The sequence below is a fragment of the Marmota monax genome, unplaced genomic scaffold, assembly GCF_021218885.2.
Source record: "Marmota monax isolate L192 unplaced genomic scaffold, Marmota_monax_Labrador192_F-V1.1 WCK01_AAM20220418_F8-fsc00106, whole genome shotgun sequence".
NCBI classification, from domain to species: domain Eukaryota; kingdom Metazoa; phylum Chordata; class Mammalia; order Rodentia; family Sciuridae; genus Marmota; species Marmota monax.
The window spans coordinates 4,719,518-4,737,418 of NW_026695218.1; the positions used below are offsets into that span (position 1 = coordinate 4,719,518).

General features: G+C 35.0%; 1 protein-coding gene across 3 annotated transcripts in view; it reads left to right on the forward strand.

Moving 5' to 3' along the window:
- The first annotated feature begins 343 nt into the window (after window positions 1-343).
- Window positions 344-17,901, forward strand: part of Gcfc2 (GC-rich sequence DNA-binding factor 2) — a 39,578-nt gene continuing 22,020 nt past the window's right edge. Inside the window, exons 1-7 of one of the 3 annotated variants that reach the window (XM_046432240.2) lie at window positions 344-737; window positions 2,784-2,912; window positions 5,760-5,867; window positions 6,287-6,511; window positions 7,196-7,293; window positions 11,943-12,058; window positions 15,697-15,883. In XM_046432240.2, the coding sequence (XP_046288196.1) occupies window positions 467-737; window positions 2,784-2,912; window positions 5,760-5,867; window positions 6,287-6,511; window positions 7,196-7,293; window positions 11,943-12,058; window positions 15,697-15,883 (1,134 nt within the window). In that variant the 5' untranslated portion in view covers window positions 344-466. The remainder of the gene's footprint in view (window positions 738-2,783; window positions 2,913-5,759; window positions 5,868-6,286; window positions 6,512-7,195; window positions 7,294-11,942; window positions 12,059-15,696; window positions 15,884-17,901) is intronic. The other 2 variants (XM_046432241.2, XM_046432242.2) reach the window with 2 other exon arrangements.

Below are 17,901 nucleotides of genomic sequence, written 5' to 3' on the forward strand. Positions count from 1 at the left end.
TGAAGAGTTCGCTGCTTAGCTTTCACTGGCATCTCCCAGTCCAACACATGCACTCTTGCCGGTTTTTAAATCTTGGTTCAGAGAGCTTTCTCTGGAAAAAGACAAGGACCCCACTGCAGTCCAAGACGGCTAGTACAGTGCCTGGTTCCTGGATGGGACCTGCACAGGGAGAGCACGTGAGGCTGCTCTTTTCGGAACTCAAGCCTGAGAGGCTGCGGGAATCTCCGGTCGACAGATCGCACACCCAGGTTTGGCCTGGGGAACCCTGCGGCTGAGCCTGCCGGGTTCGTCGCGCAGACCTACGCCAGCACACTACGCATGCGTAGAGCGAAGCGCGAGTTGACTGGCGGCGCGGACGCGCGCTCGGGGCAGCCGGAGATGCGGGAGCGCGCACCGCCGTGGACGTCAAAAACCCAATTTGGCGTGAACGGAAAGTGAATGTGCGCGCGGAGATCGGGCCTCGAGTATGGCTCACAGGCCCAAACGGACTTTCCGGCAGCGCCAAGCTCAGTCCAGCGATAGCGATGACGCCGAGGATCCGTCAGCTGAATCCGGGGCGCCCAGGGAGCGGACGGCCCCGGGCCCGCAGGAGGAAGGCCCGCCCTCCGGAGGAGCCCGCGCGGAGGTGGCGGAACTGCCCCGCCGGACCCGAGGTCCTCGGGGCCGGGGTCGGGTCTGGGCGAGTTCCCGGCGCGCCCCCGGAGTCGCTCCTCGCGCTGACAGCTCAGGGGGCCAAGGTGAAGAGCGGGGGAAACTGTGGGCTCCCGAGGTGACGCGAGGGGAGGGAAGAGGCCGCGGGGTCTTCTCTAGAGGTTCCTAGGACCTACTGCTGACCAGCAGCCACTCTTGAGTCGCCTCCCTTCCAGCGCAAGCCCACTGCCTGCATCTAGGTACCTGGCTCCTTGGGAGGGACGTTTAAAAGAAATCTTGTACATTTTAGTGGTTCCTCTTTGCACTATCAGATGACCCTCCCCATTTACAGCTATGATACAGTTATTAATGTTTATGAAGAATACAAATCGTCCCAAAGGAGTTAAATCCTAATGCTGTTAGGTAGAAGTTGTATGTACCTTTTGGAAACTTGCTCACTTGTTTTTTTAAAGGATATTTAAAAACAGCACATTAAAATAATCAAGTGACAAGGTTTGAAACATTGTCTCTTGCTTGTCTTCGTCTGTCATCAGTTATTTACAAAAACAGATTAAAAGTAATATATGTGACTATCATAAAGAAATTGATAACACTGGACTGTACCAGTAATGGTATTAATTCAAAATGACTACATTGTATTTATCTTTCACTTACAGGGGTTCTATCTCGGGTGCTGGTGCATAGGCAGACTTTACCAGTGAGCTACATGATCCTCTCCCCACGTTTTAAAAATTAATTTATCTAGGTATTTGTTTTTGAAACAGGGTCTCTCTAAATTCCCCAGGCTGGCCTGAACCTGCAATCCTCCTGCCTCAGCCTCCAGAGTAGCTGAGATTACAGATGTGTGCCACCGTCTGGCTTGAGTTCTTAAATAACAGTTTCCAGCATCTTTATAATTTTTACATAAAATGTATTGGTCTAAGTTTAGAGTTTAACAAGGAATACAGTTTGGGGACCCAGAATTTTCTCCCCACTATTGTTAGTCCCATTAAAGTGATCTTAGTGATTTTGTATGTACTTATTTATTTACAAAGAAAAGTTATACAAGCTTATGGTATACAACATGATTTGAAATATGTATATGCTGTGGGATGGCTAAACTGACCTAATTAACTTATGCATTATCCCTTTTTTTTATGGTGAGAACACTTAAAATTTCTCAGCAGTTTCAAGTACAGTATACAGTATGTTGCAGTACAAATTATTATAATTACCATCTTGTACAGTAGATCTGTTAAACTTATACTTCTAACTAAAATTTTGTATCCTTTGAGCTGAACAAGGTGGCTCATGCCTGTAATCCCAGTTACTGGGGAGACTGAGGTAGGAGGATTGTAAATTTGAAGCCAGCCTGGACAATTTAGTGAAACTCTATATCATATTTTTAAAAAGGTTTGGAATGTAACTCAATGGTAGAGTACTCCTAGGTATAAACCCTAGTACCTCAAAATTAATAAGATAAAATTATGTATCTACTATGTTCTAATCTTCTATGATTTCTAGTCAACATTTAGATTCCACATATAAGTGAGGTATTGCCACATTTGTCTTTTTTGTGTTTGGCTTATTTCACTTAACATAATGTCTTTCAGTTTCATGATCTTAGTCATTGTTATGACCTTCTTATCTAAAGTTTTGATGACCTTTTTTTAATTTGTACCCTAAAATATGGTTAAACTTGTAGGGAGAATTGAGGATAAGAGTTGCCTTTTCTCCATTCCTTAGTACTCTCACCGATAATAGCATTTACCTTATAGAATTATGAATATTAAATCATGTGAAACAGGTTTCAGTGTGTCTAGCACATAGTAAATGATATTTTTGTCTTTCTATTTACAACCACTGTTTTTCTGTTCAAAATATTACTTTAATTTTTGTCCTTTTATTTTCCTTCAATGTTCCTGTCCCTCTTCTCATTGTGTCCTTTTAGAAATATTAAATGTATAGATAATGCAAGTAGGGTAAGTCTTTGTATATTTGTTAGATCATTCATTTGTTTCAGAAAGACTGGAAGGTAGAGAAAGATTTGTATGTCTGCTTTAAATAAATGGAATAGGATTAAAATGCTGTGTTAATTGTTGATTCCCATATTTTTATTTTTGTGTGTGTGTATTAAAAAAATGTCCTGTTAGAATCCAGAACAGCTGATCTTTCAACAGATGAAGAAGATGGAGCACATCATTCCTCAGGAAGTAATGATGATCAGAGTTCATCTTCTGACAACGTTAGCTCTCTGGAAGAAAAAGAATCTTCATCAATAGGTTTGTAATTTTTTGTAATTTTAGTTAAAACTTTTATTCAATAAATATTTATATACAAATATATATAATAATAAATCTTAAAATGAGAAGTGCCTCTTTATTAACTCTATCAATTAGTATCCCTGTAGCCTTGCAACCTTTTCTTATCCAAATCCACAAGATAGAGAAGTATTAAGTAAGAAAGCCAAATTAAGAATTGAAGCCTGGTAAACAATTAAAACTCTATATAGGTTCTAGATACAGCACTTGCAACAGAATTTTCTGTTATGATGGAAAAATTTTATACCCTCATTATTCAGTACAGTAGCCATTAGTTACATGTGGCTGTCGAGCTCTTGAAATGTGGCTAGTGCAAAATTTAATTTAGTTAAATTTATGGTCATTTGTGACTGGTGTTTGTTATAGTGAACTGTGCTGCTATAGAAATGGTGGATTAAACGTGTAATGGACGGGGCTGGGGTTATAGCTCAGTGGTGGAGCACTTGCCTAGCATGTGTGAGGACTGGGTTCGATCCTCAGCACCACATAAAAATAAATTTAAAAAAACAAAGATATTGTGTCCATCTACAACTAAAGAAATTTTTTAAAAAAGTGTAATGGAGTGGATATAAAGCATTGGAACACTCACTACCTAAGGAGAAGTCGGTATTTAGAAATATGTGGAATAGTTTTTAATGGTCATAGTAATTGAAGTGTTGTTATCATGCAGTGCCCCAGAGGCACGAGATGATAAATATCCTATGGAGAGTAGGACAGTTCAGCACAGTGAATAATTCTCCTTCTCCTTCTCCTTCTCCTTCTCCCCAATGCCCCATTGAGAAATACTGATGAGAAGTTGAAAACTGACCTTGTGAGGAGCACTTGGAAGGCATGTACTGTTTGGAGAAGAGAAGATGGAGGAATGTGATGATTTGAAGAACTTGTGTGGCAGGAGTGCATTTGTTTCATGTTCCGGTAGACTATGAGAGTGAACCAATAATGGAATATCTGCCTTGAAATATTCCCTGCTTGCTTACCCAAGGGAGATGCTAGTTGACCTCTGCATCTTCGATAATTGTGTGTCAGGTGGAATGGTGTATGTGATAATTATTTAAAGAGTTTTCTTTAACAACATGATGTTAACTTTATGCATTCATCCTGTGTCTGCCCAGTATCCGATTTGTGGAACCCATTGAGATAGATGTAGGGTATAGAGAAACAGGACAGATAGAATGTTTTTCTCTTCCTTGAACTTCTACTTCTTTATTGTAGCTTGAGAATTGGCTCTATGTAGTGCTTGTATCTTACCAGTGAGTTTCATTACTTGTAATTTATTGTTTAAACCCTACCAAGTTATTTGTAGGTGAATTGCTTGCAACCCACATTCTTCTGTTTCCGTATTCAAACACTTCAATATTCAAACCTTAATGTATTATCTTCTGGCTACACATTAAATTCCCCAAGAAGGCTATAAAAACAAACTACAGCTGAGCCCTATCTCAGATCAACTGAATCTGGGTCTCTGGGATGGGGGTCTGAGCACCAGTAGTTTATCAAGCTTCCCAGATGATTCTCATGTGTAGCTAGGGTTGGCAATTTCTCAAGTAACCTGCGTTGAATCTTAATTCTACCTTAGATTATGTTAGCTTGTACTTCTCAGCTTTTAAGAGATGTCATCTTGTCTTCACTCACATTACAATAAAAGCATTAAATCAAACAAGGCAAAGTACAGAGTTCTCAAGCAGGTCCTGTTGACTTTATAATCAACATTTTTCTTTTTTTAGTAATTATTCATCTAGTAAAGAATTCAGTGAACTATTTGGTTTATCTCATATAACATTATCTACAAGGAAGGAATCAAACTGTTAAATCCTTTGTGAGGATATAGAAACATCTAAGCTTTATCATTCCCCCATAGCAGTCTATAAACAAATACTAGTCTGTAAAAATGCAATCACTTGATTTTCTGTCACTCATTCTCAGTGAATATTTATTGATTTCTAGTCATCACCTTGTGTGTTTCATAATTGATTCAAGCACTTTTTATTTTCTCTGGGAATAATGTCAGTCTGGTCTGTAATTATAGACTGATCTGTAGTTACTGAAATCTATCATTTTTGTTGTTATTTCAGACATAAAAGCATTTGTACACCTCTAAGCCAGTGATATGTTTTTTTTCTAAAAAATTTGGATCAAATTTATGGGAAAGATTTGGAAAATTCTACTTGAGCCTTAGGAACTTGTCATTTCTAATATTCTGAAGTGCTTAGAATGAGGAGAATTTCTCTTGCCATTTTGGTGGCACACACCTGTAATCCCAACATCTCTGGAGGCTGAGGCAGGAGGATAACAAGTTCAAAGCCAGCCTCAGCACCTTTTTGTGGCGGGGTGGGGGGTACTAGAGGATTGAACTCAGAGGCACTCAACCACTGAGCCACATCCCCAGCCTTATTTTGTATTTTATTTAGAGATAGTAGTTGGCTTTGAACTCGCAATCCTCCTGCTTCAGCCTCTGGAATTGCTGGGATTACAGGCATGAGCCACATCTCCCAGCCAGCCTCAGAAACTTAACGAGGCCCCAAGCAACTTAGAGTCCTTGTCTCAAAAGGGGCTGAGGATATCACTCAGTATTTAAGAGTCCTGGGTTTAATCCCTAATACCAAAAAAAAAAAACAAAAAAACCCCATTTTTTTCTAGAATATAAAGATAACTTAAATCACCATGCATGAAGAAACCTGTTCTGAATTGGAAGAGTTCATATTAATGTAGTTTCAAAAAAGTAAGATAAGCCTCTATTAAAAGTTATTATCATTTAATCAGGTTGAAAAATACTTCCTTTATACTTTTTAACTTCTTACATTAATTTAGGTGGGACTCACCCCAGAACTCTAGTCTGGTTTGACTTTGCACCAATTGTGTTGTGTTTCTTCTTTGTATTGATGTCCACAGAGGAGGAGGTCATTTCTTTCTTATTTGGTAAGATCTGACATCAACCTTTCTAACTCCTGCAGTTCTTGAACTCAGGAACTCGATGCTCGTCCTTTTCCATAGCCCTGCCCTAACATTCAGAGTTTTCAAAAGGGAAAATAACTATCTCTCATCAAAAAGTTATCAAAACCTGATGAGTAAGAGACTTAAAAGATAAAATGGAATGATTTGAGTATATTTCCTGATACTTCTAAATTGAGTTAATTTCTCTAAATTACATTTAATCTATAAAATTAATTTTCTTCCTTTACTGATATAGATTTTGAGCCATTTTTTTTAAAATCACGCATATATAAAAATAGAGAAAAATTTAAGAACATAGTGCTGTTTTTCTTTGTTTAATGTGAGAAATATGTATTTCTGTTGGTGTTTGTGGTTTTCATTGTATTCTTCTTTTTTCCTTTCAGTTAGGATCCCTGATGCAGCTTTTATTCAGGCAGCCCGCAGAAAACGTGAATTGGCCAGGGCCCAAGATGACTATATTTCTTTGGATGTAAAACATGACTCCACCACTCCTGATACAAAGAGGAATAATGATGAGGATCCTGAGAGTGAGCCTGATGATCATGAGAAGAGAATACCATTTACCCCAAAGCCTCAGACACTTAGACAAAGAATGACTGAAGAAACAAGTATATATTTAATTTATTTACCATTCTATGAATTTTAAGGCATTTTTCCTTATAATATTTTATGATAAAATTTCCTTAAAAACATAATGTAGTGTTTCACATGATAAAAGAGTGTTAATGTTGGCTTTTATTTACTATCAAATTACTATCAATTTGGTCCATGACATTATATCCTTTAAAAGATGTTTCTGTGTCAAAATATTATAATTAAAGGGTATGTGTAATAATGTTTACTAAGCCTGTATCCTACATACTTTTTGGCGGTTGAAGAAATTATGCAGTATAAAATTTTTGTTTGTAAATATGGAAGATTCTACAGAGATTTTAGATGTCATATTAAAATCTTCCCTACTTTAATAAAAAGTTTTCTTGATGGGACAGTTGGGTGACATGAGTACAGGTTCTAGAGTCAGCTTGCTGGATTTAAGCTTCATCGTGGTCCTCAGACAAACTATATAACAACACCATGCCCGCTACTATTGCAAGTTTCCTCATTTGTAAAATGAAGGCAACAGTGGTACCTTCTTCCCAAATTATAATGAAGAATAAACATATAAAGTGCTAAGTCAGTGTATAATACACCCCAGAAATGTTGACTATTACAACTGGAATTGGAAAATTACTGAGTATTTATGTGTGACTTTTTTGTTGTTGTTTGTTGTTATTGTTTTTTTAATTTTTTAGCAAGTAGAAATGAAGAAACAAGTGAAGACAGTCAAGAAGATGAAAATCAAGATATTTGGGAACAGCAACAAATGAGGAAAGCAGTTAAAATCACAGAGGTAATAATTTTTATATCATATATTGTTATATTCCTGTGCCTAACTGTAACAAATTACCATAAACATGGTAACTGAAAACAACAGAAAATTTATTCTCTTACATTATTGAGGCCAGAAATCTGAAATCAAGATGCTGACAGGGCTGTTCTCCTTCTAAATGCCCCATAGGAGAATCCTTCCTTATCTTTTCCAGCTTCTAGTTGTTCTAGGTTTTCTTTTAAGTTGTGACTGCATGACTCCTTCCCCTGCCTTTGCTGTCACTTGCCCTCTCAGTGTCTCTAATTTGTGTTTCCTATAAGGACACTTGTCTACATATAGGGTTCACCCAGGTTATCCAGGATGATTTTGTCTCAAGTTCCTTCACTTAGCTACAACCACAAAGACCCTTATTCCAAATAAGGTCATATTTGTACATTCCAGTGGATAAGACATGGATATTCACCATGCAGCCCACTACACTATAAATATCATGTCCTTTTCCACTGTTTTAAATACCTTACACTTGAGAGGACCATATTTTTTAATTCTTAATTTTCTAGTAACTTACAGTGTATATAACATAACACAGGTGTTTAAAAGTTAAACTCAATATATATAGTGAGGTTTAAAATAAAATTGAAAAGAAAAAAAGAACTGAGGGTTTATTTCAGTGGGAGATTTCTTGCCTAAAATGCACAAGGTCTGAGTTAAATCCCTAACACTACAAAAATTTTTTAAAAATAAAATTTCACTTGGGGTCAAAAGTCTTGAATTTTGTTTCTGACCTTAATACTAGAATATAATCCCCATGAGGTCAAGAATTGTTAATAATTTTGTTCAGAGTTGTATCCAATAACACCTAATATGGGTGCTCAGTAAATATTGAAAGAACTTGAGTAAAACACTTGATTTCTATAAGTTTCAAGGTTGTTTACATTAATAATAAAGAGAATGATAATGATATTAAACACCTGACTAGGTGACTGTAAGGTTCAAAATTATAACAAATCAAAAGTGCTTATAAACACTATAGTAATATACATATAAAAGGTTTTATATTTGAATCTTTTTGATAAGAATTCTTTAAGAGACTGTTGTATGTTATTTTAAGTTAGAAAGTTTTATAAGATTTCCATTTTATTGTAATACTAAAAAGCTAACTAAAGCTAAACCTGTGATTGTAATTTTGGAATTTCTGACCCAAGAAATGATTTAGCAGATGGTTTTTAACAATTGTAATAGGCTCCGATGTTTTTCCTTACTTTTTGGTAAAAGTCAGTGTAACAACATCATTAAAAACATACTTCAAGAAGAAACATGGCACAGTCCTTACTCCACCTGCTCAAAGTTGCATAATTCATTTGTATTTGATATGCTTTTTTTTTCCCTCAAATTGATTGCTATTATATTGTCCAGCAGAGGTTCCAAAACTGATGCATTCATGAAGCCCTTAGTATCTCAGTACTGTTATCATGGTGATCCTGAGTCAAAAGATTACCAAACAATTCCATTTATTAAATAGTCCAAATTTAACAAGATTTCTATGCTAACAACTTACCCATTTGAAAAGAATAATACAGATAAATTGAAGAAAAATCTTTTTATTTCATTTTTGAATAACCACAGTTATTTACTGATAGATTGTGTGCACCTGTTTGACACTGCATGTCTTCTCAAACCTTGAAATCATATTGGTCACTGGCTCTCTTTTCCATACTGATCTTCAATACTTGCTTTTTTTCATAGTATCCTCCTAAAACCCAGCTCCACAAATATGACTTCATCAAAAGGAGTGTAGTATAGTCTGATGTTGCAGACTGTGAACTAATTAGAGCTAGAAGTTCAAAATATGCCCAGTGTTGCTGTTTCCCTAGAAATTTTTAAAATATTTCACCTTACCTCTTTGAATTCTCTGGGATTCCTTCACATACTTTGGGAACTAGAGTCTTCCTACAGTTTTAATTTATGATTTATTTGTTTTGTTTTGGGTGCTAAGGATTGAACACAGGGATACTTTACCACTGAGCTATGTTCCTGTTCCTTTTTATTTTTTAATTTGAACCCTGAGAGCTTGTTTGGAGGTTCTAGCAGGGGAGTGCAGCTACTTATTATACCCTTGACAGAAGAATGATCCTCATCTGTCGAGGAAGATCATCCTCTTCCACTGAGTGCACAGCTTCTGGAGGGATGCACATGGAGTGGTCAGGGAGGAAGGTGACACCCACCTTGCCAATCAGATCAGCTGAATCAGCCATGGAGATCAGTGGGGTAACAGGTGTCATAGCCAGATCATACTCACATCTTTATTTTTTAATTTGAGACAGCTTCTCACTAAGTTGCTGAGGATATCACTCAGTTGCTGAGACTGGCTTTGAACTTGTTGTCCTCCTGTCTTAGCCTCCTGTCGCTAGCATTACAGGTGTAGATCTCTACATCCTGCTGAATTCTCATTTCTTTGATTAACATACAAATGTCTTCTCCTTCTTCAATGTAGTTATGATATTAACTAATTTTATTAGCTTTGTGAGATTTAGTGGAGTCAATGAATAACTATTGTAACCATTCTTTATTTTGGTGAATATTTTAGATTATTTGCAATATGAATTACTTTCCTATTAGTAAATAATAATCAGTGAATATTTGATTTCTTTTGTTTAGAGGTGTGGTTTTCAACTATTTCCTTAAGATAGTTGCCCAAAAAAAAGATGAACGTTTTTATGTATATTTTCTCTAAAGAAACTTAACTCAATTTATAATTACATTGATATTGGAATGTTTCACCAGTTTTGACAGCTTTAGATGCAACTATCGTTGGCAAAAATGCAGTTTCTTACTTATTTGATTAGCATTTTTATTACTAATGCAGGTGCATTTATTGGTTTCTTATTGAAGATTCACTACATGCTCATATCACTTTCCTGTGATAGTCACAACAAATTACCACAAATTTGGTGGTTTACAATAACAGAAGTTTGTCCTCCCACCATACTGAAGAACAGAATTCCAAAATCAAGGTGTTAGTAGCCAGACATTTCTTCCAGAGGCTCTAGAAGAGAATCTACTCCTTCACTCTTCTAGGTTATAGTTGGTATTCTTTGGCTTGTGGCCACATCTTGGCCATCTTTACTTTATCTTCTTCTCTTATGTCCCCGGACTCCTTCCTTTGATATGTCCTCTCTTTGATAAGGATACAAGGAACTGCCCTCTGCATAATCCAGGATAAATACCTGCTCTGAAAATCCTTGATTTAATCACATCTTTTGTCATATTATTTACATGAATGTGAGCTCATATTTTATAGGGTCTCCATTAGCTAACTACAGCCACTTAGAATGATGTACAATCTTTGCAAAAAGAGAGACCGCTAAACAAAATGGTTACAATGAACTCTTTATAGGTTCTCCCAGAACTCACTGCAGGGAATAGCACAAAGAAGCAAGGGATGGTCAGATTTATGGAATGGTGAATAAATAGGGAAGTTTGGAAGTCTCCCTAAAAGTGGTGATATTTAAAATTGGATTATTGAAAGGTATTTATTATGTAAGGGATTTGAAACTGAAGTGTCAGGAATGTTTGGGGATTTGCAGCTGAGTTGGAGATGAGTGGGAGACTTGGTGAAAACCGATGGTGCTTCATGGAATAATATAAAGAATAATTAAGCTAATGACTTGGCTAAATATCTGGTCCACTTCTTCACATGTCCTAGTTTGAACCAAAGACTCTTCAGAACCCTTTGAACATTTTAAGCATAGTGGTGATGAGCTGTGATTAGCCAGAGGATACTAGTACATACCTGGATATCTATATTATAAAATGTGTTAGCTAAGGATGCATTTGTATGAACCTTCTGTTACTGTAAGAAATACCTGAGATAATCAATTTGTAAAGAAAAAAGGTTATTTTGTCTCACAGTTTTGAAGGTTTCCATTCATAACCAGATGACCCCATTGCTTTGAGCTTATGAAGACTTAGTACATTATCATGGGAGCACATGGTAGCAGAGGACGCCCAAGATGGCCAGAAAGTGAAAAAGAGAAGAGGAAGTGCTGTGGTCCCAATATCCCTTTCAAGGGGCATGCCTCCAGTGACCACTCTTGTTTTCACCAGGTCTCATCTTTTAAAAGCTCCTTCACATCCCAATAATACCACAGGCTGGTAACAAAGTCTTTAACAGGGCCTTTGGGGAACATGTCCCCAAACCATAGCAGCATTTCTGGGCAAATAACAGAAAACCCAAATGACAATGCCAGAAACAAAAGTTTTTCCTAGAAAACTTCCCCCAAACTTCCATTTAACTGGCTGCTTCCTTCACATTGTTCTGGTCTACCATGCCATCATTCATGTAGCATTCACCCAAAGACTGTTGCTTCTTTAAAAACCACATGACTTGCTCAGAGTACACTAGACTATGAATAAAGGTAGCTTTAAAAACTTTGAGAACTAAACTTCTGGGAAATTTTTTATTTTTAAAATTTGTCTTTTCTAGATTTAAGTTTTAAAATTTAAAACTGAGAATTTAAAAAACATTTTGTTTTCAAAATGAAAAGTTACAAAGGCAGAGAATTTTTGAGCTGGAAGGGACCTTGGTGTATCCAGTCTCCTTTTAAGCTATTAACATTTGTAAAGTAAATGAAATGTTTTTTAAAAATAAATTTTCATATTATTTCTAGGGAAGAGATATAGACCTTTCCCACAGTAGTAAATCTCAAACAGTGAAGAAGTTTGATGCTTCCATTTCATTTCCACCAGTAAATTTAGAAGTTATAAAGAAACAACTAAATAACAGGTGAGTAATACTGATTTTGAAATTTGTATTTGTCTAGACACTTAGTACAGTGAAAAAGCACTATGTTCTTTTTAATTATCAAATATTAATACCAAATAGATTTACAGGACAAAAAATACCATTTGCTAACTGCACTAACACACTTGATTTGGATTATGTTTGTATTCTCAGTCTTTTTGACAGATATGTATTACATAGTTGAAATCAGTAATCCTAGAATTCTGTTTTTTTAATTTAATAATTATAAGCATTATTCTACATTGTTAAATGACCCTTAAGTTTTAAAATATATCATATATGTCTAAATAATTGACATATCATTAACTATTAGTACATGTATAAGTTTTTAGATATTAAGTTATTTCTGGTTTCTAGGGAATTGACAAACTACCAGTTTCTCCAACTTTTATTAGTAAAGTTTTTTTGGAACACAGTCATGCTTGTTTATTTACATATTGTCTGTGGCTACTTTTGTCTACAACACAGAGTTAAATAGTTGCAACAGCAGTCATCTAGCCTTTAAAAAGACTAAAATATTTACTCTCTGGCCTTGTACAGAAAAAGTTTGCCAACACCTATTCTAAATCAATGTTTCTGAGTTTTTTTGTAGTGTTTTTTTTGGATTTTTTTTAAGGCAGGGAGGTTGGTACTGGGGTTGAAACCAAGGGCAATTAACCACTGAGCCACATCCCTAACCCTTTTTTGTATTTTATTTAGAGACAAGGTCTCACAGAGTTGCTTAGGGCCTCACTAAGTTGCTGAGTCTGGCTTTGAACTTGCAATTTTCCTGCCTCATGCTGGGATTACAGGCATGCACCAGCAGTGCCCAGCTCAAGTGTTTTTTTAATAATGATGTTAAGTGAGATTACTGTCACACATTCAAGATATTTCTGAAATAACTATTATTATTTAATGGCATTCTGATACAATTTCCTTTTTAGAAGAAAACAGCTAGAATGGCTCTTGCTTCTAGACTTGTATATAAACCAGACCTGTATGGTTATTCATAATTGTCTTACAAGAGTGATAGCATAGAAAAACGACAATGAATCACTGGTTTAGATTACCATTTCATTTAATCTTGGTAAATGTTACTTTAACTTTATTGTCATATTCAATTTTCTTACTCACAAGGTTCTATATTTTTAAAAGAAAATACACCTTCATGGTTTAAAGAAAAATAAAAACCAACCAGTACAAAAGAATACACAAAGAAAAGGAGAACTATTGCTGCCAGTTTCTTATGTTTCCTTCCAGAAGTGATCTGTATCTGTATAAGTACATGTATATTTTTTTCCTATTTTTATCTGTGCGTTATACATAATGGAAGGATTCATTATTACATATTCATACAAGCACAAAATATAATAATGTAATTTGACTAATATCATTCCCCAGTATTTCCCCTTTTCCTCTCCTCTCTCCTCCTGGTCCCTTTCCTCTTTTCTACAGATCTCCCTTCCATTTTCATGAGATTCTCCCGACCACCCTTCTTTTCCTTTTTCCTCTCTAGCTTCCACATATGAAAGAAAACATATAACCCTTGACTTTCTGAGTTATTTCTGGTTTATTTCACTTAACACAATGTTCTCGAGTCTTCATCCATTTTCCTGCAAATAACATATTTACTTTCTTCTTTATGGCTGAATACAACTCCAGTGTGTGTGTGTGTGTGTGTATGTATGTGTGTGTGTGTATGTGTATATATATATATATATATATATATATATATATATATATATGTATGTATATATACCACATTTAATTTATTCATCCATCTATTGATGGGCATTTAGGCTGGTTCCATACTTTGACTATTGTGAATTGTGCTGCTATAAACATGGGTATGCCTGTATCACTGTAGTATGATGACTTTAATTCTTTAGGATAAATAACTGAGCAGGGATATAGCTGGGTCAGCTGGCGGTTCTATCCCTAATCTTTTGAGCAACCTTCACACTGATTTCCATAGTGGTTGTACTAATTTACAATCCCACCAGCAGTGTAAAGTGTTCTTTTTCTCCACATATTCTCCAGCATTAATCATTCATACTCTTGACAATTGCTATTGTGACTGGAATGAGATAAAAATCTCAATGTAGTTTTGATTTCCATTTTCCCAATTGCTGATGATATTGAACATTTTTTTTTCATATATTTGTGGGTCATTTTTATTTCTTCTTTTGAGAAGTGCCTGTTTAGTTCATTTGCCCATTTATTAATTGGATTTTTTTTTCTTTTTTGGTGTTAAGTTTTTTGAGTTTTTCATATATTCTGGATATTAATCCTGTCAGAAGAGTATCTAGCAAATATTTTCTCCCATTTTGTAGGTCCTCTCATTCACATTGTTAATTATTTTTTGTGTGCATATATATTTATATATTGCCCCATTTTTTAATATAATAGAGAAAGCCCACTATCTATGTTGTTTGGTATATCTAGAAGTTTTTCACATTGTAACTACTTACAAATTCACTGCTATGACTGATAATATTCTACTTGATTAACACCAAAGTATATTAACAGTGCCTGCTGTACATTATTATCTTGATTTATATCTTAACTCTCACTGTTCTTTACATAAAACAAAGACTGAAAGGAAAAGATAGCAAACCTTGGGGAGAGCACATTTGGCTTAAGCAAGTACTAGAGTGTCTTTTATGGACCAGGTTAGCAGGAACAGAATAATATTTTAATCCTGATTTAAGTCCAAATACTATGAAATTGTAATTTTTATTTAATTCTCTCATTCTAAAGCATTCAGAGAGTCAAATATTAGAAAATACATTCCAGATATTTTTAAACAAATGTGTTTCTTTTTTCTCCATTGGCATTTATCTATGACAGGTAACTGATAAACAATGAAAAGATCAACAGTCATTGAATTGTATTTAACAGTTTCTTCATGTAACATCAATGATGATATTGGTATGATATTCCCAAGGGCTAAAAGAATTGGTATGATATTCCCAAGGGCTAAAAGAATGTAGGCTGTCTTGACTTTAATAGGCAGCATATATCGAAATGCAACCAGGAAGAGATTTGCTCGAAGGAATAACACATTCTAATGACAAAACAAAAGCATTTCAAATCCCAAAACAGAAAATTTGTATCCAACCATTATGTCTTTAAATGACATTAATGCCAGCTTACTCAAATATCTATATTCCTAGAAAGATCACAAACTTAATCTAAGAATAATACGACATGGTCTCCTCAGATTCAAATTTAAAATGATTGATTGTTCTTGGATTCTCACGAATCCCAGCACACTCATTAACTTCTAATCTAAAACTAGCCTATGGATTAGCCCTCACCTTTAAAAACCTAGCAATGTCTGTACAACTATAATGCGCCAATTTTTAAAAATGGGGGAAAAGAAAGGATTAACAGTTAAGAGAAGATATGTCTAGAAGTAAAAAATTAAAATTAAATTAAAATTTAAAAACTTACCAGTGTCATCTCTTTCCTTTCCACTTTGAGAGCTCTGTAACTGTAATGATCCCCTTTTCAAGTCTAATAAACTCAGGTTTATAAGATTATCAGTTCCCTTGGTTGTCTTCGAAAATGTTTGCAATAGAGTACTACTTCAAAAGGAACGATTGGAAAAATAAAGCATTTTTATTTTATTTATTTAGATTAACATTACTACAGGATACTCATCGCTCACATCAGAGAGAATTTGAAAAATACATGCAAGATGTCAAGAGCTCAAAGAGTACAATTGAGAACCTTGAGAATTCATCAAGTCAAGCTGCAAATTATAAATTCTATAAAAGCATGAAAATCTACGTGGAAAATATAATTGACTGTCTTAATGAAAAGGTACATATAAATCTATCATTTTCTGGGAAAAACACCTTTATTATACAACTAAATAATATTCTCAATCTTACTATTTATTACGTGCTTTTAATTTTCTATAAGTATTTTTTCTACATTTTTTTCTCTTGTCCCCATTTATTAGTCAATAATTTATTTTATTAGTAAAGGATTATAGGTATTTCTCACACTCTTTGTCTAACTAAAAACTATTTCACCTAATTTCTCAAATTGTTCCAGCTATAGCAATTAGGAACTTTTAAAAAATGTATTTGTTTTTATAGTTATATATGGCAGTGAAGTATATTTTGACATATGATACATACATGGAGTATAACTTCCTGTTCTTGTGGTTATATGTGATATGGAGTTTCACTAGTTGTGTATTCATATGTGAACATAGGAAATTTATGTCTAGTACATTCTACTATCTTTCCTATTCCCATACCCCTTCCCTTCCCTTCATTCCCCTTTGTCTACTCCATTGAACTTCTATCCCTGCCCCCATTGAGTGTTAGCATCCACATATCAGAGAGAACATTCGGTCTTTATTTTTGGGGGATTGGCTTTTTTTCATTTAGCATGATAGTCTCCAGTTACCTTCATTTACTAGCAAATGCCATAATTTCATTCTTCTCTTATGACTGAGTAATATTCCATTGTGGATATATATCATATTTTCTTGGTCCATTCATCTGTTCAAGAGCACTTAGATTGGTTCCATAGCTTAGCTATTGTGAATTTAGCTGCTATAAACATTGATGTGACTGTATCACTATAGTACACTAATTTTAAGTCCTTTGGGTATATGCCAAGGAGTGGGATAATGGGGTCAAATGGTGGTTCCATTCCAAATTTTCTGAGGAAACTCCATACAGCTTTTTAGAATTGTTGCAAGAATTTGCAGTCCTGTCAGCAATGTATGAGTATACCTTTTTCCTCACATTCACACCAACATTTATTGTTACGTGTATTCTTTTTTTTTTTTTTTTTTTTTTAGAATTTTAATATTTATTTTTTAGTTCTTGGCAGACACAACATCTTTGTTCGTATGTGGTGCTAAGGATCGAACCCGGGCCGCACGCATGCCAGGCGAGCACGCTGCTATCGCTTCAGCCACATCCCCGGCCCTGTTACGTGTATTCTTGATAATTATCATTTTGACTGGAGTGAAATTAAATTTCAGTATAGTTTTAATTTGTATTTCTTTAATTTCTAGAAATGTTGAATATGTTTTCATATATTTGTTGACTAATTGTTATTTCTTCTGTGAAGTGCCTGTTAAGTTCCTTAGCCCATTTATTAATTGGGTTATTTGTTTATTTGGTGTTAAGTTTTTTGAGTTCTTTATATATCCTTTTCCTACATACTTTTTCCTCTTATTTTTTTATTGATATATTATGCATAATAGTAGGATTTGTTGTTACATGTTTGTATATGTGCACAGTACAATATAATTTGTCAATTTCATTCCTTAGTACCTTCCCTTTCCCCCCTCTCACAAGGTCCCCTTCCTATCTTCTCCTGGGATTCCCCTCTATTTTCATGAGATTCCCCCCACGTTTTCTTTTTCTTTTTTTCTCTCTAGCTTCAGTGAGAGAAAACATATGACCTTTGACTTTCTGGTCTTGTCTTATTTTGCTTAATAGCACTCTCAAATTCCATCCATTTTCCTGCAAATGACACAGTTTCATTCTTCTTCATGAATAAAACTCCATGGCATATATATATATATATTTTTTTTTTTTTCTTTATTTATCCACTCATTCTACAGGTTTTTAACATAGTCCCTTTAGAGATTAAGGGGATTTGTACTTGTTTTGATGCTATAAGTAATTCTGTATAAAATCTTACATATTTTATAATAAAATTTTATCTGTTTAATAATTCCTAAAAAATGAAACAAGTCAAAGAAAATGAATTATTAAGTACAAATATTTTTAAGGCTTATGAAACATATTGCCAAACTGTCCTCTAGAAAGATTGTATCAGTTTTATTAGTTGACTAGATGAGGAAAAAA